At 50.9% G+C, this 27,794-nt stretch overlaps 1 protein-coding gene across 4 annotated transcripts; it reads right to left on the reverse strand.

Annotated features, from left to right (window-relative positions):
• Window positions 1-835: 835 nt before the first annotated feature.
• Window positions 836-27,359, reverse strand: LOC103189729 (pre-B-cell leukemia transcription factor 2). Of its 4 annotated transcripts, none has more exons than XM_042344829.1 (9): window positions 27,105-27,359; window positions 26,481-26,554; window positions 16,804-17,048; window positions 15,045-15,235; window positions 11,937-12,072; window positions 9,238-9,394; window positions 2,485-2,573; window positions 1,956-2,045; window positions 836-1,042 (listed from the first exon to the last, which is right to left on the reverse strand). In XM_042344829.1, exons 1-9 carry the CDS (start codon window positions 27,302-27,304, stop codon window positions 950-952), a joined length of 1,275 nt encoding a protein of 424 aa, XP_042200763.1. In that variant the 5' UTR covers window positions 27,305-27,359; the 3' UTR covers window positions 836-949. The 4 variants fall into 4 exon arrangements, with proteins under 4 accessions (XP_042200763.1, XP_042200765.1, XP_042200764.1 ...); XM_042344831.1 differs by having other exon boundaries at window positions 2,458-2,573; XM_042344830.1 differs by having other exon boundaries at window positions 9,346-9,394; window positions 11,922-12,072.
• Window positions 27,360-27,794: the final 435 nt, after the last annotated feature.

Genomic DNA, 27,794 nt, shown 5'->3' on the forward strand with positions numbered 1-27,794 from the left:
AACCCAGCCCAGCTCATCCCATCCCATCCCAACCCAGCACAGCCCAGCCCAGCACAGCCCAGACCAGCCGAGGGACAGACTAGACTGGCAGCCCAGCCTCCCTTTGGCTGCTGATGAGAGAGTTCAAAATGGACAGCCTATGTTTTCAGCTGCTGGTCTCCGGGCTGAGCTCGGCCACGACGTCGGGGGTGGGGGGTGGCGGGGGGGGGGGGAGGCAGAGAGTGCCAGGGCCTCAGTAACCTTTTGTGGGCCTGATGTCAAAAAAGATTTGTGCTCCAACTAACCCCCTCACCCCATGTCAGCCCGGCTCCCCCCACCCCTGGCTCCCCCCACCCCCGGCTCCCCCCACTCCCGCGCCCCCCCCCACTCCACCACCCACACAAACACTTTGGGATTGTGAGGTAATAGAGGCACCGGCCAAATTGTGTGGGGCATCACGTAGCCAATCACAGGTGGTTGCTCATGGCACCCAATCACAGTGGAGTGGCTCGGCAGCCAATCACCTGAGGGCGCTTGGCAGCTAATCACCAGATGGTGCTCTTGGCACCCAATCACTGGGGGCGTATGGGGGGGGGTGGTCCGGCAGCCAACCACAGTGGAGCTTGGCAGCCAATCAAGGGGGGGGGGGGCCCAGCCGTGACCCCAACAGGAGGGGATGGTTGATGTCATTGGCGTGTGGGTGAGCCGTGGCGGGTCCTCGCAGTGAGGGCGGGTGTCTGGGCGAGGCCTGGCGGGGAGGGGGTGGGGGGTGGGGAGGGGTGTGGGGGGGGGCGAGAGTTTCACAGTTATTACGGACACCATTTCCCCCCCACATCCCCCCATTTTTTTCCCCCGGTTAACAAAAAATTATTTGTTTTCCTCCCTCCCTCCTCTTCCTCCTGTGGGTGGGTCGGTGGGTGAGTCGGTCGTTGCTGGAGGAAGGCTCGGGCGGGGCAGGCGGGCGGGCCCATCAGTTGGAGGTGTCAGAGTGCACACTTCCGGGTGCTTCCGTGGGCGACGTGACCGAGGAGGGGGTGGCCGCGTCCTGCCAACCTCCGTTAGCCTGAGACACAGAGGAAAACCCACTGCTCACACCTGCTTTCATATCCCCCCCCAACCCTCCCCTCGCACCTCACCCCCAGCCCCTCCCCCACAGCCACTCCCACTACCCGCCGCCCCTCACCCCCAACCCCTCCCACTCCCTCCCAGCCCCTCCCACTCACCCCCAGCCCCTCGCCCCTCCCCCAGCCCCTCGTCCCCAGCCGTGCCTCCTCTCCCTCAGACCCTCCTCCTCTCCCTCAGCCCCTCCTCCTCCTCAACCCAGCCCCCCACTCCCCCCAACCCTTGCCCCCAGCCCCTCCCCCTCTCCCCCGCCTCCTCAACCCTAGCCCCTCCCCCTAGATGTAATTCATCACATCAAAGCTCGACTACGCCAGCGCCCTCCTTGTCGGCGTCCCCCCCCCCCCCAACTCTTCCCTCCACAGGCTGCAGATCATCCAGAGCTCTGAAGCTCATGTCCTCTCCCGCACCGGGCTCCGTGACCCCATCGCCCCCCCACCCTCGCCCCGGCTCCGCTGGGCTCCCCATCCCCCAAGGGATAGAGCCCAAAATCCTCGTCCTCACCTTCAAGGCCCTCCATGGTCTCGCTCCTTCCTACCTCTGTGACCTGCTAACGTCTTATCAACCTGTCCGCTCCCCCCACTCACTAGGCTGTGGCCTGCACTGCCCCCACCCTCTGGAACTCCCCTCACCCTCCACCCCTTCTGATCCCAACCCCCGGCTCTGGTGCAGATCCCTGACCATCCACCGCCTTGGGACGTCCTCCCGACGTGAAAGGTGCTCTATAAATGGAATCTTGTTGTTGTTGTTGTTGTTGTATTTGTTGCTGTCGTTATTACCCTCTCGCCACCCTCCGCCGACTTCCTCCCCACTCCCTCCCCACCCCCTCCCCCGCGCGCCCCCCAGTAGTTACGTACCCTGATGTCCCGCGGAGAGTACATCTGATTGGAGCTCAGCCCGTCTCCATAACCACCCGCCTGGCTCAGCGAGTGACGCAGGGATTCCACCTGTCACACACACACACACACACACACACAGGGCGGGGGAGGGGAGTAGATTGCTCACTATCACTGGTGTCAATTCACACTGCTCACCATCACACTTACTGCTCACCATCACGCTCGCCGCTCACTATCACGCTCGCCGCTCACTATCACTCTCGCCGCTCACCATCGCGCTCGCCGCTCACTATCACGCTCGCCACTCACCGCCCACCATCACCGCTCACTATCACCCTCACTGCTCACCATCACACTCACTGCTCACCATCACCACTCACCATCACCATCACCACTCACCATCACCCTCACCGCTCACCATCACCCTCACCGCTCACCATCACCCTCACCGTTCACCATCACACTGCTCACCATCACATTCACTGCTCACTGTCACACTCACTGCTCACCATCACTGCACTCCCGCTCTGCCCACCCCTGCACTGACCTGTGCCCCCTGGTACGTGTCGCCGTTTAACCCCTGCATGCCCATGAACATATCCCCGGAGCCCGATAGGTTAAAGGATCCCGAGGAGCCTGCGGGGCCAAAGCACAGGATCGGCAAACGGTTAGACCTCAATGGGATCAGGCAGGTCTCCATCACACACACAGCCCCGTGTCTCACACCAGCACACACACATCACACCACACCCTGCAGTGACTGACACCCACTGGTGATCACTGAGCACAGGCTCGGTCACTACTGTACAGGGGAGAACAAGAGGGGGGGGGGAAGAGAGGGAAGAGAGAGGGGCGGTGGGGGAGAGAGAGGGGGAAGAGAGAGGGCGCAGAGATTGAGAGAGGTGAGAGATAGAGGGGGAGAGTGAGGGAAAGGGGAGAGCAGGGGGAAGAGAAAGGGGGTGGGGGGAGAGGGAGAGAGAGGGGGAAAGAGGGACGGAAATGGGAGATGGGGGCAAAATGAAGGGGGTTGGGAAGGGGAGAAAGGGAGGGAAATTGGCATAAAGAGTGGAAAGCGGAGAGAAAGAGAGAGGGGAGAGAGGGAAGGGAGAAGGGCGGAGACAGAGGAAAGAGATTGGGACACCGAGACAGAGGGAGAAAGGGGAGAGGAAAGAGATATGAACGGGAGAAGAGATGGGGGGTACAGAAGAAAGAAAGAGATGGGGAATGGGAAAGGAGAGATGGAGGGAGAGAAAAACACACACACAGGGGGGTTAAAGGGAGAGACGCAGAGAAAGGGACCCACAAGGGGGTAAGAGAGAAAGAGAGGTGGGGAGTGAGAGGGACGAGCGAGAGGAAGAGAGTAAGATGGCGGAGAAAGAGAGAGAGAAAGATGAGACAGTGGAGAGAGCAAAACAGGACAGAGAAAGAGAGGGGGGACAGAGAAAGAGTGGGGGAGAGAGGGATGGGGTGGGGGGCAGAATATTTATGGCACTGCATCACATTGAAATATCCCTTCACATACTGTAAAGCACAGTGACAGTAGGCGAAACACGGCAGCCAATTTGCGCACAGCAACATGATACTAATATTAATCCTTGCATTTGATATAGCACCTTATCAAGTCTTCAAGACGTCTCAAAGCGTTTCACAACCTATATAAAATATAAGGTATACTGACTGTATATTAACCCACAAAGAGTCGCAGAGCGAGTGACCGATTATCTGTGAGTATTGTCGGACAGGACATGGACAGATACCTCAATGACGTGATAATGTGCTTTGATCAAATGCAGGGTTCATATTCCTTACTATGGCATCGAAACATCGCAAAGCGTTTTGCAGGGTATACTATAAATTGCAGAGAAACGCGGCAGCAATGTCCCACAAACAGCCAGAAGAACGAGCGACCAATATTATCAGGGGAAATTATTGGCCAGGACTGGGGGGGGGGGAAGAGAATAATAATGATAATAATAATCCTTGCATTTAATATAATGCCGGATATTCACTGTAAAGTGAATTGACTATATTTTGTGGGCGAAATAGAGGAAAGCAGTCATGAAAAGGCCCGGGGACTTTCCATAAATCGAGATGCAGGTTGAAACGAAAAGGGAGCGAGATACAAACAAAAAAAGAGTCAACTGCAGAGGTAGTGGTGGAGGAGGGGGGAGTGGAGGAAAGGGCAGGTTAATGGGACTCAAGAATCGCTCTTGAGGGAGCAGCACAGATGTGAAGGGCCAAATGGCCACATTGTGTGACTTAGGGCCAGAGGGGGACTCAGCCCCACTCTGCCAACCCTTCCCAATCCATCTGTTACCCTCCTACCCCTATCCACCCCATCCTCTACCCCCTCCTAATCCCAACCGCCAGCTCTGGTGCGGATACCTGACTGTCCAGCGCCTTGGGCGTCCTCCTGACATGAAAGACGCTGGACACATGTAATTTGTTGTCCAGAGAGATGTCCATGTACCCGAACCTCCTCCATGCCAGCCTGAAAGATGGCTGCCTTCTGCATCACATAGGTTCTGATGGACCTCAGAGTCTATGCGGTGAGGAGGTGAGGGGTGGTGGGGAGGGGGGAGATATGTTTAATATAGTAATGTTGTGATAGCAATGGAGAGGACGATATCTTTCAAAAAATGTTCTGGAAAATGGGAGCATACATCTTCGACACATCTCAAAGCACTTCACAAAATACACTGTAAAGTGTAGTGACTGTATATTTTGTGGGCAAAACGCAGCAGCCAATTGCACACAGCAGCGTCCCACAAACAGTCGTGGATTGAGTAACCAAATTATTATATTTTTTTAAAAGGTGATTATCCCCAGAAAGCGTTCCACCAATCGACTAACAACCGGGTTCCTACTTACGTCTGGGTAAACAGAGGCGTGTGGAGAAAGGAAACTTGCCTAAGGTTTCGCTCTGCCCAGGAATTGAACCCAGGTCCTCTCACTTGCGAGGCAAGTGCACTGACCAACAGGATTCTCCATTTTGGCCCTCTCTACCCCTAGGAAAGCAGGGGTCAAACAGACTCTAATTAGCATTGGAAACACAAAACGAACAGGCCACTGGTATCAGGATGGGCCTGCAGGCGCCATCTTGGTAAAACTGTTATCCACAATGATAGTGAGGGGAGAGTGCGGCCATATTGGTAAAGGCAGAGCGCTCAATGCCTAGGTGTGGACAGGTGTAAGGTGGACATCTTGGTAAAACTTAAGCCATCAATTGAACATCTCAACTGCAACACCCCCCACAGTACAGCATTTTAGCGTCTGCTTAGATGATATAATTCAAAGTTGCGACATTGGGCTTGAACCCACAACCTTCTAGTCAAGAGGCAAGAGCGCTATTACTGAGCCAGGCTGGCTGACACACGAGATAATATAATCTAATGTAAGATTTTACATTAGATTATTGCAATGGTGGTGAGGGTGGAGACAGGCCATCTTGGTAAAGGAAGTGAGCTGTAAAGGCGATGAGGGTGGATGGTGGCCATCTTGGTAAAGGAAGTGTGTGGCCAATGGATGTGGTGCAAAGATAGAGATTCAGCCCAGTTATGATCACAGACTGGGATTCAGCTGTTAAAAAAAAGTGGGGAGTTTCTCTCACCCCTTTAGAAGGTTGAGGGGTGATCTGATTCAGGTGTTGAAAATAATAAAGGGATGCGATAGGGTAGCTACAGAGAAACTATTTCCTCCAGTGAGAGAATCCAGAACAAGGGAACATCATCTTAAAATTAGAGCCAGGCCATTTTGCAGTGAAATCAGGAGGCAGTTTTTCACCCAAAGGTTTGTGGAAATCTGGAACTCTCAACCAAAAGGCTGTGGATGTTGGATCTACTCACATCTTCAAGACTAAGGTGGACAGATGTTTGTTGGGTCATGGTATTAAGAGATATGGGGTAATTGGAGTTGAGATACAGTTCAGCCGTGATCTAATAGAATGGTGGAACAGGCTTGAGGGGCTGAATGGCCTCCTCTTGTTCCTATGTTCCACACACACACAAATCATGGCTGGCAATCACTTTGCGTTTGTTCGCTTCTCGGTTGTTTACGGGGATGTTGCTGAGTGCAAATTTGCCCACAAAACACTCGCATTTTACAGCAAATTCTTGCAAAATATATTTTTTGAGGCAATTTTTAAAAAGAAAAAAACTTGAATTCCACCATTTCATTGATGCAATTTTTAAATCCCCAATATTTAACAATTAAGTACAAGTGAGATGCAGAAACAGAGAGAGAGAGGTGGGTGGGGGGGTGGCACTCAACGCTAAAAGTTGCAATGGTTACAAAAGTCCTTATTTTGACTGAGTTCTACACCTTAAAAAGGGTCACACAAATAATAAATTGGTCACTCAATCCACGACTTTGTGGGGCACTGCTGTTCATAATTGGCTGCCGTGTTTCGCCCACAAAATACTCAAGTAATTCACATTACAGTATATCCCATGAAGCACTTTGATACGTCTCGAAGACATGATACGGCGCTATATCAAATGTAAGGGTTATTATTTTATAAATACAGCAGCAGACCACAGGTTTTGTGTGTGTGTCTGTGTGTGGGGGAGTATGGTGGGGGGTGGATGTTTAGGGCTGGGGACCAGCAGGATAACAGCACTGAGCTTAGCCCCTTCATAGAGTCCCGAAGGTCAGGTGGCAGGTGGAGCGTGTTAGTGGGGGGGGGGAGAAAGGGGAGGAGGTGTGTCCGCACTGGCTCGGGAGGGTGTCCCAAGTCGCTGGACAGTCTAAGGTTTGCACTCGAGCTGGGGGTAGGGTTAGGGGGATGGGGAAAGATGACCAAAGGAGCGGTCAAAGAGGAAGGGCCTCGAAGGAGGTGAGGGAGCAAAGGGTGGATGGGCTCTGGATGGAGATCCCGAAGTTGGGGTTTGGGTGGGGGAGGGAGGAGGGCAAAAAGAAAATTTTCAAGTTCCAACTCAAGATTGAGAGCCTAGCCTTGGCTGACTTTTATTGCCCCTCTATCCCCCCTGCTCTGCTCTGTACCTTCCCCGATCCCAACCCCCAGCTCAGGTCTGAAACTGTGATTGTCCAGCGCCTTGGGACATCCTCCCAACGTGAAAGGCGTTATACAAATGTCGTTCTGTTGTTGTTGTATTCAGGGGGAGGGGAGGGGCAATAGATGAGCATCAGGACCAATTGTACCCCCGCCTAACCTACTCTACCCAAAAATGAAATTGGAATAGAAGTGAATATTATGGGGGAATTTCTATGTGCCACCTGGGCTCAATGGTAGCGCGCTCTCTCTCTCTCTCCTCGGAGTCAGAAGGTTATGGGTTCAAGCCCCACGTCAAGACTTGGAATCACACAATGTAAACTGATGTTGCAGTACAGCGCTGGGGGGAGTTGCATTGTTGGAGGCGCAACAAACATCCCACAAACCATCGTAGATTGAGTGACCAAATTATTATATATTTTTTTGAAGGCATTATTAACCCCAGAAAATGATCTGCCAATCGACTAACAATTGGGTTCCTACTTACTGACAGGTAAAGCAGGCGTTTCCTGGAGTAAGGAAACCTGCCTAAGGTTTCGCCCTGCACGGGAATCAGACGCAGGTCCCTCGCTTACGAGGAGAGTGCTCTAACTACTAGGCTACAGGACTCCACATTTGCCCCCGCTCTAACCCTGGAAAAGCCGGCATCAAATCAGACTCCAACTAGGATTGGAGATGCAAAAAAAACAGGCCACTGGTATTAGCATAGGCCCCAAAGGCACCAATTTGGTAAAACTATTGTCCACAATAATGGCGAGGCGAGAGGGCGGCCATCTTGGTAAAGGCAAAACACACAAATGGCTGGTGTGGGCAGGTGTGAGATGGCCATCTTGGGTAAAACTGTGACCTGCAGTGATGGTGAGGAGAGAGAGTGGCCATCTTGGTAAAACTATTGTCCAGCCAAGGAGTGAGTGACCAATTTTCTTTGGGGATTGTTGGCCAGGACATCGGGAGAGAGAGAAACTCACTTCTCTTTTCGAATAAGAGATCTTTATAATGTCCACCTGAACAGGCAGGAGGGTTTTACATCTCATGTGCAATACCCCCACAGTGCATCACTGTAGCGTCAGCTTAGACGTAATGATTCCAAGTTCTGACGTTAGGCTTGAACCCACAATCTTCTGACTCAGAGGCGAGAGCGTTATACTGAGCCAGACTGTTCCACAAGATGATATAATCTAATGTAAGATTTTAAGAACTATTATTCAGATCCCCTCCATCCTTCCCTCCCTTTAGTAATATTGTACTACCAGGGGAAGGATTATACAGTCATTTCTACTGGTTCTTTACATACCCACCAATAATAATAATAATCCTTACATTTGATATAGAGCCTTATCATGTTTGAGACGTCTCAAAGCGCTTCACAGAATATACCGCAAGGTGAATTGACTGTAGATTTTGTGGGTGAAACAAATGCATTTGCACATGGTAACCCACACTCTCTTAGCCCATCTCGCATTTTACATCCATTGGCTAACTTATAGGACCCACATTTTGTCAGCATGATTATCAGAGACACATAAGCAGTGACATAAGCACAGCAAAGCTTTATACAATTTGAGCGGGGTGGAGGGGGGGGGAAGGGAGAGCGGTGATTGACTGGGGAAGACAACCGAAAGCTAATAGCAGGGAATAGCAGAGCAGTCTGGAGAAAGGGGACGGTTTCTGCCTCTGGCGTGAGTGAGAAAAACAAGCGCCAAAATAATTATTATATTATTAATAATAATCCTTGCTTTGATTTAGCACCTCCGATAGTAGCTTTCAAACAGGAATTGGATAGGTACTTGAAAAGGAAAAATGTGCAGAGCTATGGGGTAAGAGCGGGGGAGTGGGACTGGTTGGGCAGCACTTCTCAAGAGCCGGCACAGGCTCAATGGGCCGAATGGCCTCCTTCTGTGCTCTAATATTCTAGGATTCTTATTGCGTCTCAAAGTGGAAACACAGAATTGACTGTAAAGTGGAGCCACTGTGTGTTTTGTGGGTAGAGTCCATGGTATAGTTTAATAGTGAAACTGAAATACCAGAAAGTGGGGTGGGGGGGGAAGGGAGGGGGTGGAGAAGGGAAGGGAAGGGGGGGGGGATGAACATAAGTCCGCCCCAATAATGTCACTGGAATCCGCCAGCCCGCAAACCCCACCACCCCAGGCTGGTGGAATCTATCTGGGTTCCTTCCCCACTCCCAACGCTCCCCTGCCCAGCCCCCACCCACCACACCCCCTTCCCCTTGCTGCCCGGCCTAGGTGGGAGAGCGCCCCCTGGAGGGCAGTGTTGCGTGGGTTGGCCTACCTGCAGAGGTGGGAGTGACGGGCGAGTTTGCTTGGCTGTTCTGAGAAGCTGCGGTTGCGTTCACTGCCGTCTTAACAGCGTAAATGTTAGCCTCCTCCTGGAACTTACCAATGTTCTTCTTATAGCGAATTCGCTTGTTTCCAAACCAGTTGGACACCTGAGAGAGAGATAGAGAGAGAGAGGGGGAAGAGAAGGGCAAGGGGTCAGGCCAAGGCTTGGTAAATATCCAATTCAATCTACCCTCACCTCCCGCCTCACCACACTCCACACCCCCAGCCCACCAGCCGCACAGGTTACAGACACAGTAAAGCTCCCTACATTGTGCGTCCGCGCTCCCAGATCAGGGTGAGAGACACAGTAAAGCTCCCGCTACACTGTCCATCCACACTCCTCGGTTAGACTGCAATACAGCACATCCGCGGCACCGACTCAGTGTCAGGCAGTGAGTTCCAAGTCCCTGACATGTGGGGGAATTGAGCCCACAGCCTTCGTGCTTGGAAGCGACTGAGCCAGACTGGACTCTACAGGGCAGAAAACTTGGAAAGAACACAGTGTCACAGCCAGGGCCAGACTAAGGGTTCTGGGAGGCCTCGCATTGCGAGTTTGCTGTGGCTCTAAAAATGATTTAATCCCTGCATTTATACAGTGCCTTATCACGTGTCAAAGCGCATCACAGGATGTACTCTGTCACTATAAAGAGGAGTCACTGTGCATTCTGTGGGTGAAAAGCGGCAGCCAATTTGCACACAGCAACCTCCCAAACAGCCATGGAGCGAGTGACCAATTTTATTTGGAGAATTGTTGGCCAGGAGACGGGGAGAGAGAGAGGGGGAGAGAGAGAAACTCCCTTCCGTTTCCACTGTGCCGTCTGAAGAGGCACAGACAAAATCTCGGTTTAATGATAACAAATAATAATAATTCTTGCATTTGATACAGCGCCTTATCACGTCTTCATGACGTCTCAAAGCGCTTCATAGCATGTACTGAAAATTGAATTGACTATATTTTGTGAGTTTAAAGTCTCATTTGAAGGATGGCACCTCCTACATTGCAACACCCCCCCAGTACTGCATTGAATCGTCAGCTTAAGACTATAGGGTTTGAACCCACAACCTTCTGCTACCCAGAGGCGAGAGGGCTATCAAGTGAGCCAGTTCCTCTGTACATCCTCCTGAGTCTCTCGCGCCCGAGTCAGAAGGTTGTGAGTTCATCAATCCCCAAAATAAAATTATTCTTTCACTCCACAGCTGTTTGTGGGACGTCGCTATGCGCCGCACAGCTGTGCTGCTGTGCTTCTCCCACAAAACACAGAGTTACTACACTTTACAGTATATTCTGTGAAGTGCTTTGAGATATCCTGCCAACTTGATAAGGCACTGTACTAACTGCAAGGATTATTATTAGTTGTCTTATTAATATTCATAAGAATCCTTGCATTTGATACATGTCGGTCGTCGAGACATCTCCAAGCTCTTCACAGCATTTACTGTAATGTCTTGTAGTAGTTAGAGCACTCGCCTCTCAAGCGGGAGGACCTGGGTTGGATTCCCAAGCGACGCGAAATGTTAGGCAGGTTTCCTTACTCCACACACCTCTGTTTACCGAGCAGTAAGTAGGAAGCTGGCTGTTAGTCAATTGGCAGATTGCTTTTCTGAGGGTTCAAAAACAAAACCCCCTAAAAAAAATTAAAACAAAAAAAAATAATTTGCTCACTGAATTCACAACTGTTTGTGGGACACTGCTGTGCGCAATTGGCTGCCATGTTATGTCCACAAAAATATACAGTCAATCCACTTTACAGCATATTCTGTGAAGCACTTTGAGACGACTTGAAGGTGCGATAATTCACTATATCAAATAGAAGGATTACTATTATTATATTACAGTAAAACTCGCATAAATCTGATCTGTATAATCCTATAGTCGCCTAAAATATACATCTGCCCAAATCCTGTTCAAGAGTTTATAATCTATGCAAGTTTGATATAACTTATACTTTGCATAAGTTATTAAATTAGGGTCCCAACTGAGACGACATACTGAGATTTAATGGGATTGTTCTCCTTAGAGCAGAGAAGGTTAAGGGAAGATTTAATAGAGGTGTTCCAAATCATGAGGGGTTTGGAGTTGCTCGGGTTTAGAGTTTCCACCTGCCGGTGGGTCAGTAAACAGGGGACATAGATTTAAGTTATTTCGCAAAAGAACCTGAGGGTAAATGAGGAGAAATGTTTTTACACAGAGAGTTGTTAGGATCTGGAATTCACTGCCTGAAAGGGTGGAAACCAATTCAATATCAACTTTCAAAAGGGAATGAGATAGGTACCTGAAAAGGAAACATTTACAGAGCTGTGGGGAAAGAGCGGGGCAGTGGGATGATTGGGCAGCTCTTCCAAAGAGCTGGCGTAGGCACGATGGGCAGAACGGCCTCCTTGTGTGCTGTCATATTCTGTGATTCTATAATTCTATGCATCTACTGTAAGAATAATCCTTGTATTTACATCCTTGCAGTTAGCGTCTTATCAAGTTTTCGAGGCGTCTCTAAGCGCGTCACAGGATATACAGTAACGTGCAGCAATAGTGTTTTGTGGGTGAAACGCGGCAGCCAGTTTGTTGGTCAACCCGGGCCCTGATCACAGGCTACAAACACAGAGGGTTTAACACTGAGAGGAGAGACTGTGCCTGACCTGTGATAGACTGACCTGCGAGACAGTGATGCCGCACTTTTTTGCCAGTTCTTCTTTGGCCTCCTCGCTGGGATAGGGGTTACTGAGGTGCGAGTAAAAATACTCATTCAGAATCTCCGTGGCTTGTTTACTGAAATTACGCCTTTTTCTCCTGTTGAGAGAGACGTATGGAGAGAGAGAGAGAGAGAGAGAGAAAGGTTACACATCATGAAAATAAACATTTCACGTCAGGACGACGTCCAAAAGTTTTCCCAGGATACCAAGAGCCTTAAACCGAGATCCTGTCCGTGCCTTTTCAGGTGGACGCTAAAGATCCACTCATGCTATTGGAAAAGAGAAGGAGTTTCTCTCTCCTGGTGTCCCGGCCGACAATCCTACAAATAAATGTAGTAAATGTAGGACCGTGTGTTTGGTGGGGGATTGGAGCAGCCAATTTGCGCACAACAACATCCACCCAAACAGTCAGGGAATGAGTGACCAATTTTATCTGTGGTTATGTCAGCCAGGACACCGAGAGAGAGAGAGAGAGAGAAACTCCCTTTCCATCTTGAGTAGCACTGCGGGAATCTTTAACCTCCATCTGCACAGCACAGATGGGAGTGGGATAAGGCTGTGGAGCGTGTCTTATCAGTTTGGGGTTACGTTCCCAGCCGTCTTCCTGAGACCCTTCACTGCCCGAGTCTCTATCTGTTTCCACGCAGTGACTGACGGGCGGCTCCTCGAGAAGCTCGGGATTATCAGCTAAAATGAATGCAGATTTGCCCCAAAAACTCTGAAACTTAGTCAGGGCTTAAACAGGAGGCCGGGCTCCGGGTGGTGATTGGCTACCGTGGCTGTCACTCGTCAGGGAGGGGAGGGACCTGGGCGACGATTGGCAGGTCTGAGCTGTCACTCACAAGGATGTCAAGCTCTGGGGTGGGAGGAACGGGAGCCAATCTCGGTGAGGTGTGGGGTGGGGGGGCTTGAGAAATGTCTTGCATGGTCAATCCTTGCATCCGATATCACATCGTCGAGACGTTTCAAAGCGCTTCACAGGTCATTCTGTAAAGCATAGTGACTGGACTCCTGCAGTTCAGTGGTTAAAGCACTCGCAAGCAAGCAATGGGACCCAGGTTCGATTCCCGACGGGGCGAAACCTTAGCCAAAATTCTTTGCTCCAAACACCTCTGTTCACCCAGAAGTGAGTAGGAGTCCAGTTGTTAAGTCGATCCGCGGATCGCTTTTCCGGGGGTAATAATTCCTTCCAAAAAAGAAGTAAATAATAAAATAATAATAAATTGGTCACTCGCTCCACGACTGTTTGTGGGACGCCGCCGTCATTTCTCCTACAAAATATACAGTCGATTCACTTTACAGTATATCCTGTGAAGCGCTTTGAGACGTCTAGTAGACGTGAAATGCGGCAGCCAGTTTGCACACAGCAGCGTCCCACAAACAGTCATGGAGCAATCGACTGATTTTATCTGGGTGATTGTTGTCCAAGACACTGGGAGAAAGAAACTCCCTTCTCTTTTTGAATAGCGCTGCAGGATCTTTAATGTCGGGAGGACATCCCAAGGTGACATCCCATTTAAGCGTTTGAACCCGAGTTGGGGGTTAAGAGTCAAGGGGAGTAGAGGTGTAGGGGGTGGGAGGATAATGAAAGTCGCAGTCGAGATGGGCCTTGAAGGCGGAAGGGTCTCTGTGATGGTGTTCCAGAGAGGCTGAAGCCCTGTGGTAGGTGTGCCAGGCAGGGAATGTGGAGCAGGACGGAGGCTGCTGGGTGGGAGGGAGCGGACAGATTGTTAGGGTTTTAGCAGGTCACAGAGGTTGGGGGAGGGGGGCACAAGACCATAGAGGGCTTTAAAGGTGAGGATGAGGATTTTGCACTGTATCCTCTGGGGGATGGGGGCCAGTGGAGGCGGGCGAGGGTGGGTTTGATGGGGTCACGGAGCCTGGTGTGGGAGAGGACACGAGCTGCAGAATTCTGGATGATCTGCAGCTTGTGGAGGGAAGCGTCGGTGAGGCAGACAAGCAGCGAGTTGCGTGGTTGAGCCTGGTTGTAATGAATGCATAGATGAGGGTCTCGGCAGCCTGAGGGGAGAGGCAGTGGCGGAGCCGGGAGATGTTGCGGAGGTGAGGGAAGGCAGAGCTGGTCATGGCACGGAAGGATAGTGCTGGACTGGCTTAGTGAGTTGGAGTGTGTATCCCTGGACGGTGATGTGGTCAGCGCCTGAGGTGTGGAGACACTGACGGGAGCTATTCAGGAGAGCCTCGGTCTTGCTGACACTAAACTGTAAAGTTAGCTCTCATCCAGGACTTGATGTCTCACAGACAGCAGTGGTCCTGGAGTCGAGGGTGGAGGCAGAGAGATACAGTTGGGTGTCAACAACTTGCACTTATATGGCCCCCTTCACACGGGGTTAGTTTCCTCGAGCGCTTCACACTCGCAAAGTCGGAAAATGAGCCAAGGGGAGAGGAAGGGGGAGGTTACCATAAGAACAATCATTCAGGGAGATTTGAAGGTGGGCAGGGAGGGGGCAAGGCGGGGGATTGAGGGAGGCAGTTATTAATAATAATCCGTGCATTTGATATAACGCTTTTCACGTCTTCGAGACGTCTCAAAGCGCTTCACAGAATATACTGTAAAGTTAATTGACTGTATATTTGTGGGCAAAACGTGGCAGCCAATTGCGTACAGCAATGTCCCACAAACAGTCGTGGATTGAAGTTTTATTGTTGTTTTTTTTCTTGAGGGATTTTTATCAGGCATATGGAATAAGGAAACTTGCCCAAAGTTGCCCAATCTGCCAGGGTTCAAACCCAGGTCTCTCGCTTGCGAGGCGAGTGCTCTAACCACTGAGCTACAGGACTCCTCGTTCCAGAGTCAGGGGGCGTAGTGAGTGGCTGGGATACTGATCTGTGGAGCAGAGGGAGCGAGGGACAAACAGGAAGTTGGAGCCAGCTGAGGGAGGCAGCGAGTGATGGAGTGGGGGGTAAGCATGTCGGGGGTAGGTAGGGAGGCGAGAGGGAATGAAGTGATTTGAAAATGAGTGAGAGGATCTTGAAGTCTAAGTTTTTTCTACTCGTTCACTCCCCCACCCCCCCCAGCTCCACCCCACCCCCCGGTCTCCGCACACTCACCTAGCGTCGAGAAAGCGTGAGCGGAGGATCATGACGGCCTCACACGTGCTCTGTTTGAGCTGCATCTGGATGGAGCTGAACTTGCGGTGAATAATGGCGACCATTCGCTCAATCTCTTTGGGGGAGATGGGCCTCGTTCGGCTCTGCTCCCGCAGCAGGTTCATCACGTGTGTCGTGAACTCGTTACACGCCTGAGCCGGAGAGAGTGGGGGGGGGGGGGGGGGGGAGAGGGGAGAATGAGTGGGGAGAGGGGGGGAGAGAGGAGGGAGGTGGTGGTGGGAGAGAGACAGAGAGAGGAGAGAGAGAGACAGGAGAAAGCCAGATAGAGAGAGAGAATGGGTGAGACAGAAAAGAGAAGGGAGGTCAGGTCCGAGGAAACAACAAGCAGAGTTAACCTCCCTCTACACTGTGCGTCCACGCTCCTAGGTCAACAACAACAACAACATTTTATTTGTACAGCGCCTTTCACGTCAGAACATCCCAAGGATCTGGACAGTCAGTGTTTCAGACCTGAGCTGGGGATCGGGATCGGGGAGGGTATAGGGCACGGCGGGAAGGAGGGTGACTGAAGAGGAGGGTCTTGGAGAAGGCAAGGGAGGCGGCGAGGCGGAGGGACTGCGGGACGGAGTTCCAGAGGGTAGGAGTAGAGGGAGGAGGGTGAGATGGGGGACAAAACTATCCGTCCACACTCCCAAGTCAGGGTTAGATACACAGTAAAGCTCCATCTACACTGTCCATCCCACACTCCCAGGTCACTTTGATATAGTGCCTATCAATGTTGGGAGGAGTCTCAAAGTGTATCATAGGATATACTATAAAGTGCAGTGACTGTGTTTTGTGGGTGAAACGCGGCAGCCAGTCGCGCACAGCAACGTCACCGCAAAAAGTGATTGATTCTATTTTATTTGGGGGATTGTTAGCCCGGCCCCAGTAGACAGCAACAACTGTTTGTGGGACACTGATGCACGCAATTGGCTGATGTGTTTCGCCCACAAAATACACCGTCGCTACGCTTTACAGTATATCCAGTGAAATGCTTTAAGATGTCTCAATGACGTGATAAGACGCTACATCAAGTGCAAGAATTATTATTATATTATCATCATCAATAGCTCCGCGGGATATTTAACGTCCAGCTGAAGCAGGGCAGGGACGGGAGTGAGATTTAACGTCTCATCCGAAGGATGGCACCTCTGGATTTTCATTGCATTTAATACAGTGCCTTATCGCGTCTTTGCGACGACTCTAAGAGCTTCACAGAATATACCGTAAAGTGCATTGACTGTATATTTTGTGGGAGCCAATTGTGCACAGCACAAAAATAATAATAATAATTTGCGTCACTCAATGCACGACTGTTTGTGGGACGCTGCTGTTGTGCACGAACAGTCGTGGATTGAGTGACTCAAATTATTATTATTATTATAATTTTTGAAAGGGATTATTACCCCAGGAAAGCAATCCGCCAATCGACTAACTATCGGGGTCCTACTTACTGCAAGGTAAACCGAGACGCGTGTGCGCGCGCGCGTGTGTGTGTGTGTGGAGTAAGGAAACTTGCCTAAGGTTTCGCCCTGTGCCGGGAATCGAACTCGGGTCCTCTCACGTGCGATGCAATCGCTCTACCGACTGAGCTACGCGACTCCACGATGTGGCTCTGTACTGGAGCGATAGCTCAAAGGCCCCCCCACGCTAACCCCTGCCCCCTACCGCCCCACGCCCGACGGGCTGCTGCGGACCCTGAGGTGGCTGCCAGTACCTGCTCGTATTTCTCCAGCTCGGTGTGGTAGATCTGCCGGATCTGGGCCAGCTTGGCTCGGTAATCCGAGTGTTCGATGGAGTTGTCGGGAGAGACTCCCCCGGCCGCGGCCGCCGCTGCAGCGGCTGCCGCCGACCCCCCCCCTTTCTCCGGCCCGGCCACGCCCTCCGCCAGCAGCATGTTGTCCAGTCGCATCAGCTGAGGGTCGACCGGCTCTTCCTCTTGTGCGCTGCGTATGCTGAGTCCTGGCCGGGGAGGGAGGGAGGGAGAGAGCGAGGACAGAAACAAGATCAACTTCCTGCAGCGAGTAATACAACAACAACAGGTTACGTTTACACGGTGACGCTTTTCACAGTGGGAGGACTTCCCACGGAGTGAGACCGTCGGGAATTTGGATCCAACAATAATTTACACAGGTGCCCTCACGTGGGCAATTAACAGTGACAGAGCCCGACCACAAGCCAGGGGGGAGGTGACAGTAATATATACAATATATAACAAGAATAATCCTTGCATTTGATACGACGCCTTGTCACATCTTCGGGAATGTCTCAAAGCGTTTCAGAGAATATACTGCGAAGTGAATTGACTGTAGCTGAGCTGTGGCAGACACAGTCGAAGAGGAAGGTCTTCGCTCATGATGTGAAAATGGGGAAGGAGGGGGCAAGGCGGAGGGATTGGGGGAGACAGCGACAGAGTTTCGGGACGTAGCGACCGCCGATGGTGGAGCGGAGGGCACCAGGGACAAGCTGGAGGCCGGAGCCAGCTGAGCGGAGGTAGCAGGGAGGGGGCCGGGGGAGTGAGCAGGTCGGAGAGGTAGGGAGATGCCAGGGCGCAAAGGGATTTGTAGACGAGTGAAAGGATCTTGAAGTCGATCCGTATTGTGATAGGGCGCCAGTGGATTCTGGTGATGACTGGTGTGATGGGGGTACGGAGTGGCTGTGTTAATATGGATGACAGATGTGTGCATTAGTTGGATTTTGTGGATAGTAGAGCTGAGGAGACCAGCGAGCAGAGTATTATAATGATAAACAATAATTGTGAGAAAATTATCCTTATTCCCTTTCAGCTTATAACCAAAAAGCACTGAATATAGCTAGCAACTGAGACATACCCCTCACACAAAGAAACTGACCTTCTTATCTATATAGATAAATAAAACTATCTGGTAAAAATGTGGGTATTTTTTGTTGGCCGAGTGTGTGACCAATGCGGAAACCCATCACTGCGCTTAAGAGTCTCCAAATCAAGATGTGAATTCAATACATCCCAACTGCAATCCCAGAGATAGATTGTTGGAATGGAATGTGCCCTCACTCTCTCCCTGGAGGAATATCTCCTGCTTACCTAATTCCGGACAGTGTTAGGCAAGAGCCAAGGTTTGGAAAACCCCAGAGTGCATGTTGAGGTAACTGCTGGAGTCTAACCAGCTAAAACCACGCAGCTTGCCAATGATATCACTGTCTGACCAGCTTTCCCGCTGCTTGTCCAGCCAGGACCACCCGACCCGACAAGGCTTTGGCTGCGGGGTTAACAGGAGCTGAGTGGGAGGATTCCCTGCCCCCAGTGACTGGTCGGCCCTTCCAGGCCCTGGTGATGAGCCAGGCCGGGCTGGGCTGCCTTCAGCAGTGACCTGGAATACTGCGGACTTGCCTTGACCATAAAAATGATAAAGAATTGGAAGAACAACTGAAAGCAGTAAAAAATGTTCAACGATGATGTAAAAATACAGTTTCCATTCAATTGCCAATTGCCTTAGTCAATGGTAAACTGCAATAAAACCTGGAAACGTTCAGCTTGAATAAAATAACAGAAATATCTGAATAGATGAATGGGTGGAATAGATCATAAAAGGCATGACATTGAAAGTTGTTTCTGAATATATAAGAAAAGTACTTAAAGCAGAGTTAAATGCCGGAAATCAAATATGTGGAGTCCTGCAGCTCAGTGTTTAAAGCACTTGCCTCGCAAGCAAGTCCTCATGGGTTCAATTCCCGAACTGGGCGATATGTTGGGCAAGTTTCCTTAATCCACACACCTCTGTTTGCCGAGCAGTAAGTTGGTTGCTAAGTCGATTAGTGGATTGCTTTCCTAGGGGTAATAATCCCTTCAAATAATATTAATAATAATTTGGTCACTCAATCCAAGACTGTTTGTGAGATGTCGCTGTACGCAGTTGGCTGCTGCATTTTGCCCAAAAAATATACAGTCTCAATTCGCTTTACAGTGCATTCTATGAAGCGCTTTGAGACGCCTCAAAGATGTGATAATGCGCTATATCAAATGCAAGGAATATTATTGTCATAATAATCGATTGGAAGATCAAAGCTCTGAAAAATATACAGAGAATCATGTGGAAACTGTTGACCATTCATGGCTCGCGTGATATAAACGCTGATTGCAACGAATTTATATTCCAAGAAAAGAAAAAGAAGGTGGCAGAGGCCTGATTGAATTTGAAGCATCTTATCAATCAGGATCCTCCTTGGGGAGATACTCAGTGTCTCCTCGGAGCTGAACTGGCTCCAAGGCGACATATTTGGCACGAATGTCGGAATGAGGCCAGCCCTCTGTCACCAGGTCCTATAATGATATAATAATCCTTGCATTTGCTGCAGCACCTTATCATGTCGTTGAGACGACTCAAAGCACATCACAGAATATACTGTCAAGTACAGTGACTGTATATTTTGTGGGCGAATCGGGGCAGCCAATTGCACACGGCAGTGTCCTACAAGCAGTCGTGGATTGATTGACCAATTTTTTATTTTATTTTTTTTGCAGGAATTATTATTACCCCCGGACAAGCGACTGACAACCGGGATCCTACTTACTGCCGGGTAAACAGAGGTGCGTGCGTGCGCCCCGCCGGAGATCGAACCCGGGTGCCTTAATCGCGAAGCGAGCGCTGCAAGCACTGAGCTGGAGGTCTCAGTGTCCCCGTATTGAGTCTGTGCTGTCAGCCCGTGACTGGATTGCAAACCAGACCAGACCCAGCCCAGCGCAGGCTGAACCGCACTCTCTGCTGTCACCATGGGGACAACCGAGCAATGACCTGCTTCCCTCCTCAGCCACAAAGATGGGGATTGGCTGCCATGGCAACACTCCGAGAGGAATCTCTTAATAATTCCAGGGGGAAAGAAAGCTCGGAAGGGCAGTCGCTGCCCATCTGACGACAGTAATAATCCGAGATTATCCACCCGAAACGTTAACTCACTTTCCTCTCTCCATAGATGCCGCCTGACCGGCTGAGTGTTCCCCTCCACTTCAGTTTTTTTTTTTTTATTTTACAATAATAATCCTTGAATTTGATATCACGTCTTATCTGTTTATCTCTTATCATGTCGTTGAGACGTCTCAAAGCGCTTCACAGAATATACTGTCAAGTGTAGCGATTGTACATTTTGCAGCTGAAACTCGTCAGCCAATGCGGTACAGCAGTGTCTGTCCCACAAACCATCACGAGTTGAGTGACCAAATTATTATTATTGTTTTTTTTTTTGAAGGGATCATTATCCCCCGGAAAGCAATCCGCCGATCGACTAACGACTGCTGGGTAAACAGAAGCGTGCGGAGTAAGGAAACTTGCCGAAGCTTTCGCCCTGCCTTGGAATCAAATGCAGGACTCTCTCTCGCGAGGTGAGTGCGCCAATCACTGAGGTCGCCCTCGCTCCCATCGCTCCCTCTCCCGCCTCCTCCAGAGAGAGAGAGAGATAGAGAGGGAAAGACCCCGCACCTCCATCACTCACCCCGGTCCTTGCCAGGCTCCACTGGCTCCCCGTCGCAGAGCACATCAATATCAAGATCCGAGCTCTTGCTCCCCGGCATCTTCCCACCTCTCCAACCTGCTCACTCCCCACTCCATCACCCGCTCAGCCAGCTATGGCCTCCTGCTCATCCCTCGTCCCCTCCCTCTACGCTACCGTCGGTGGCCGCACTTTCAGCCACTTACACCTCAACCCTCTGTCACGATCTGCTTCAAACACTCCACCTCTCCCCCTCCTCACCCGCCTTCAGATAATATTAATAATAATCCTTGCATTTGATACAGCGCCTTATCAAGTTTTCGAGACGTCTCAAAGCGCTTCACAGAATAGACTGTAAAGTGAATTGACTATATTTTATGAAACACTCAGCCTAATTGCCACAGCGACGGCCCTCACAACCCTAATGCAGTGAGTGACAGATTTTATCTGAGGGGATTGGGAGCCAGGACACTGAGAGAGAGAAATTCCATTCTCTTTCGCAATAGCACCACAGAAGATCTTTAAAGTCCACCTGAATGGGGCACAGACCTGAGGTTTCACATCGTCTGAAGGACGTCACCTCTGACAACGCAACACTCCCCACCCCCCCACCCCCAGCACTGCACTGGAGCGTCCGCTGAGAGTATCTGCGTGATTTCAAGTCCTGACATGCGGCTTGAACCCACAATCTCTGACTCGGAGGTGAGTGCGCGAGCGACTACAGGGCTGACGGACACAGCCTCCTCTTCGATCGCGCTTACGGTCAGCTTCCCCCCACACCCCCCCAGGGTCTGAATCTGTTAAACGCTCTGAGGTACCTCTCCCTGCGTGAAGGGGGCTGTTTAAACATATAGTTGTTGTTGTTGTTGGTTGACGTGGGCTGGGTTAGGATGACAGAGCTTTGCGCTCTGGTATGTGTGAGAAATATGTGGGCCGCGTCCCAGCTTGTCTCTGGTTCCTTGCTCACTGCGGTGGCTCACATCAACACCTACCCCTGCCCAACCCACCTCTCCTCCCCCACGGCTGAATGTGCTCCCCCCACCCCCACAAGGTGTCCAGCGCTGCAACATAGAGCAATGAGGTAACAGCTTTAACACAAACAAATGCGCGCACACATGCACAGACCCAGAAAATCACACAAAGATATGCACGCACACATTGACGCAGTCGCACATGCACACACACACACGCACATGAACACACACATTCACAGACACATCATAACCAGCGTCAGTCCTTAACACAGAGCATAGCACACAGCAGTACAGCATACCACAGGCCCACACAGCAACGCGGGCCCACACAGCAACGCGGGCCCACACAGCAACCCAACAATACATTAATATAGCAGTACGGCACACAGCAACACAGCAACACACAGCAATGCAACATACAGCAATGCAACAATACAACACACAGTAATTCAGTGCCACGCAGCAGCTAACACAGCTCACAAACGCAGACATACACACACATACATGCATAGACCCAGACACACACGCATGTACACAATCACACACACATGCACACAGACCTACAGATGCAGATGCATACACACAGATGTACACACAGAGACTCAGATGCACAATCTGCAACACATACGCCCACACACATACACACACATATACACACACACACACACAGACGCATATGCATACACACAGAGATCCGCGCACACACTCACATACATACATACAAGCACAGACCCATCAGAACCAGCTGAGCAGGTGTCCAATCCCAATCCACCCACCTGTCCAATGTTCCCACGCCCGCATAACCCCCCCAACCCCCGGTGTGTGATTGAGCGAGCGAGAGCGAGTGGTCTGTCAGAATGCAACGGGATGTGGGTGGGTGGGTGGGCGGCAGAGGGGGTGTTGTTAGTTGCTGATTTATGACACACAGTCTGGCTGTTCAACTAACAGCCCTCACCCGTTCCCTCGTGAGAGATAATACCAGCTAATCAGCCACCTCACTGACAGAGACAATTATACAATTAACACACACATTACAGTGAGTGCACGCTGGGGGCAAAACAAGGTCTCATCGTGAGCATAAAGCCAGCAAAACACTCTCACAATTCCCGCCACCGCACATCCACACCCCCCCACCCCCACCCGACCCATACCCACAGACCAGAGCCCAACCCACACACAGCCCACACGCGAAGTGACCAATTTATTTTAAGGAATTATTACCCCCGGAAAAGCGATCCGCCAATCGACTAACGACCGGGTTCCTGTTTATTGCTAGATAAACGGAGGTGTGTGGAGTAAGGAAGTTTGACCGACGGTTTGCTCTGCGCGAGAATCAAACCCGGGTCTCCCTGAGTGCTTTAACCGCTGAGCTACAGGATTCCGCATATCACGCTTTGGAATCGCACAGTCTCGGGCTGACGCGCCAATACAGCGCTGGGGGTTTGATGCACTGTCGGAGGTGCCGGCCTTCAGATGAGACACTAAACTTCACTCCCACCTCGTGCCTGTGCAGGCGGAGTTTCACGATCTCGCGGCACTACTAGAAAAGGGAAGAGAGTTTCTCTCTCTCTCTCTGCTCGGGATTCGAACCCGGATCCTCTCGCTTTGCAAGGTGAGTGCTCTAACCAGTACACTACGGGAGGGAGGAGGCGGAGCGGTGGCCATTTTTGACACAGGCACGGAACTCCGCAGTGAGGAGGGGAAAAGATGGGTGGAGGCCATCTTTGATGCTGGCACAGAGCCTGTGCCTGCCTTAAAATGGGACCAATCACTAACCCCCACCCCCACCAGAATATTTTTATCTGCCACCCTATTCCCCCCTTTACTCTGCCATCCCTCACCTCCACACCATTGCCTGACTACACCACTGACTCATCCCTCAGGCCTCCAAAACCCTCATACATGCCTTCATTCCAAGCAGGCTCGACCACGCCACCTCCCTGCTTGTCGGTCTTCCCAACTCTTGCCTTCACAAGCTGCAGGTCAACGAGAATCCCTGCAGCCCGTGTCCTCTCCCACACCAGGCTCTGTGACCCCATCACCCCCAACCTCGCCCCAGCTCCACTGGCTCTTCACCCCTAGAGGATAGAGTTCAAATTCCTCGTCCTCACCTTCAAGCCCTCCATGGCTTTGCCCTCACCTACCTCTCTGACCTGCGAACCCCTTACCAACCTGTCTGCTCCCTTTGGTTAGCACGCTCCGGTCTGCTCCATGTTCCCCGCTCGTCCCACCCCACCATCCTGGGTCAGGCCTTCAGCCCCTCTGGCCCCACTCTCTGGAGCCCAATCCCCCATTCCCTTCGCCTCGCTCCCTCCCTTGCATCCTTTAAGGCAGGCCTTTGGTCACCCTCCCACCTCCACCCTACCCGCCCTCCACCCTCTCTGATCCCAAACCCTGCTCGGTTCCTAATCCCTGACTGTTCAGTGCCTTGGACATCGTCCTGACGTGAAAGGAGTTTTAATTTTGTATTATAAAAGGCACTTAGTGCCTCATCACCTCACAACAACTCAAAGTGCTCCACAGCGCAGGGACTGTGTATTTTGGGGGCAAAACACAGCAACCAGTTTGCACACAGAAGTGTCCCACAAATAGCCATAGAGCGAGTGACAAATTTTATCTTGGGAATCGTTGGCCAGGACACTGGGAGAAAGAAACTCCCTTCTCTTTTTTGAATATTGACAAGGGATCTTCAACCTCCTGAACAGGCAGACGAGACCTGGGTTTAACGTCTCATCTGAAGGACGGTACCTCTGACAGTGCAACAGCATTTGGAGCACCGGCCTAGAATGGGTGATTTCAAGCCCGACCTGGAACTTGAAACAACAACCCTCTGATTTAGAGACGAGAGCTCGACCGCTGCGCCAGGAGTATGGGGTGGGCAGGGGAACAAGATTCCTGCCATCTATCTACATTGGCTGTTACCTCCCTACCCGATTTATACAACATACACGGGAGTCTTTACCCATCAGCTCAGTGGATTTGGAGGAGATCGAGAGGGAGAGAGTGATACAACATATTCGCGAGAAAGAGAGAGAGGGCGAGAGGTACAAAATGTGGGCTCTGAAAGGGATGCAATGTAGCCTTTGAAGGGAAATACATGGGGAGAGCAATATACTATAACACGTGAAGGAGAGAGAGATACAATATAGGGAAAGTGGGCGAGAGAGATTATATATATATTATATGTATATACGCACAATGTAGCCTCTGAAGGGAGAGCGAGAGAGAGAGAGAGCGAGAGCGTAGCTTCTGAAGGGAATGCAGGAGAGAGAGATACGATATGTATGCACAATATAGGCTCTGAAGGGAGAGAGAGAGACAGAAAGAGAGAGAGAGGAGACACACAATGTGGCCTCTGTATGGAGAGATCAATGTATCTTTTGAAGGTTAATGAAAAGTAACCCCCACATGGGGAGAGCGATACGCTGTAACTTCCACAAGATAATGAGAGGTAGAGAGAGAGTAAGACATAATATAGCCTCTGAAGAGAACGGGAGAGAGAGAGGGGGATATAATAATATATATGTGTATGTATACACACAACATAGCCTCTGGAGGGAATGGGTGAGAGAGAGAGAAAGAGAAAATGTGGCGTCTGCATGGAGAGAGAGAGAGAGTGAGAGAATATAGTCTCTGAAGAGAGAGAGGGTGATGTGGCCTCCGAATGGGGGAAAGAGAAGAGATACAGGATAGCTTCCGAAGGGAGAGTGAAAGAGATAGACAGAATATATACCCACAATATAGCCTCTGAAGGGAGAGAGAGAGACACACACAACATGGTCTCTGTAGAGAGAGAGAGAGAGAGAGAGGTATATGGAATGTAGCCTTTGAAGGGAAATATAAAGTAAAACCCACACAGGGAGAGCGACACAGTGTAAGAGGTGAAAGATTGCGAGAGATACAACATAGCCTCTTGGAGGGAGGGGGAGAGAAAGAGAGAGAGAGAGAGAGAAAGATACAATATGGTCTCTGGAGTGAGAGGGAGGGAAAGAAAGATGCAATACAGCCTCTGAGGGGAGAAGGAGGGAAAGAGAGAGAGAGAGAGAGAGAGAGACACAATGCAGCCTCTGAAGGGGGAGGGGGGAGGGAGGGAGGGAGAGCGCGAGAGAGAGAGATACAATGTGGCCTCTGAAGGGGAAAAGAGAGCTGGAACATAGCCTCCGAAAGGGGGGGGTGGGGAGGGAGCGTGTGTGGGAGATACAATCTCTCCTTTGAAGGGAAATACAAAGTAACGCCCACATGGGGAGAAAGATACAACGTTACGCGCGAAAGATCGGCCGAAACCGGCAACTGATACGGTGTAGCACCGGAAAGATACAATATATTGCAGTGTACAGTTACAATGTAACGTGGGAAAGGCGCAATGTATCCGGGAAACATACAACGTAACACATGAACGATCCCACGCAGCACGTGAAAAAATACCATCCGGCGTGTGAACGATAACCCAAACACGCGAGGGGCCCAATGCAACCGACGGAACACGCCGCGTAGCGCGCGAAAGGCACCGCGCGACGCGTGAAAGCCGCACGTCTCGCAGAACGCAAAGACGTAACGTAATATATAAACCCACGAAAAGAGGCTCTCGGTGCAGCAGTTGGAGGGGGAGAGGGAGATGGAGCCGCGAGCGAGGGAGCAGAGTGAGGGGGAGCGGGGAGGCTCGGGGAGGCGGCCAGGCCGGGCCGGGCCGGACCAGGCCAGACCAGACCAGACCAGGCCAGGCCCACAGAGACAGCAAAAGTCAGGCAATAGACTGCACAGCTTCACAACAGCGCCAAGATGGCGGGCTGGTCTTTTTGTGTGTGTGTGCGCGTGAATGTCTCTGAGAGGCAATCTCCTTCCCTCCCCACCTTCCTCCCTCCCTCCCTCCCTCTCTCCCTCCCCCTCCCACCCACAGTCCTCCAAACACTCAGCACAGCTGCAAACACACACACACACACACACACACATCTCTTACCAGTTTTCTCTTTAATTTCACACAAGACGCTGAACAGAGCAGGTTTCATCCTATGGCAATTCAGTGCGTGTTTCCTACAAGAGGGAGAGAGAGAAAAAAGGGAGAGAGAGAGAGGGAGAGAGATGGAAGGCAGGAAAAAAAAACACACACACACTGCACACACACACACATACATACACACACACAGAGAGAGATTTATATAAAAAATACCCCTAAAAGGGACCAGGAGAGAAGTGCAGGGCCCGGGGACAGGAGCAGCACAACCTCAGGGGCTTCGCCATCGATGCGCAATTGGTGCAAAATAAGAAATAAAGAGGGATTTTAGCCCATTTTTTTTTAAAAAAAGAAAAACGCTTAACCCCCACCACCACCATCACCAGCACCACAACCACCAGCAATAAATAAAAAGTGTGGCAGGAAAGATGGCGCCAGAGGTAAACACTATAAACACACAAACCCTTATATATATATATATATATATATTGTGTTTAAAATAAAGACCATACACTCTGATCACACGCACCAGTTTAAATCTGCTCTCTCTCTCTCTGTATATATATATATATAAACACAAACACACACACACAGTCTAACATTGGATTGAGAGCATAAAGTGACACCAACTTGGCCTGAGCCTCGTCCAGGCTCTGGTCGGTGATGGTCATGATCTGGTGGAGGATGTCCCCGATGTCCTGTTTCCTGCCCTCTCCATTGTCACTGGGCTCCTGCATGTGGGGGGCGAGGGTCGGCAGAGGGGGTCCCGCCATCCCCACACCGCCTCCCCCGGATCCTCTCGCCTGCAACAGCCGACTCTGACTCTCCATAGCCCCGGACACACCACAGGCCACCAGGGCTGGTCACCCCCCCCACCCCCAACCCCCCCTCCCCCTCCTCCCCCTGATAGCCCTCAACCCCCTCCTCCTCCCCCTCCCTCCTCCCTCCCCCCCTCAGCCACGACCCCACACACAGAGCAGAGGGGAGGGGACACACACACACACACAGAGATCACTCCTCTCCTCTCTTCTCTCTCTCTCTCCTCGTAAAGTAAAAAAAAATGGGCAGAGCAGCTTTTTCCTTCTTCTTCTTTCTTTTCTTTCTCTTTCTCTCTCTCTCTCTCTCTCGCCCCACACAACGAGATCTTGGGCAGATCCCTCGTTTTCTCTTCTCCTTGTAAAGTATATATATAAGAAAAAAAGGTAGAGCAGTTTTTTTCCCCCTCTTCTTTCCTTCCTTCTTTCTTTCTCTGTCTCTCTCTCTCTCTCTTCTGAACGAGATCTTTCTTCCTTTTCCAGTCAGAGGCTCTTCTCTCTCTCT

This window comes from Callorhinchus milii, unplaced genomic scaffold (assembly GCF_018977255.1).
Source record: "Callorhinchus milii isolate IMCB2004 unplaced genomic scaffold, IMCB_Cmil_1.0 Scaffold30, whole genome shotgun sequence".
NCBI classification, from domain to species: domain Eukaryota; kingdom Metazoa; phylum Chordata; class Chondrichthyes; order Chimaeriformes; family Callorhinchidae; genus Callorhinchus; species Callorhinchus milii.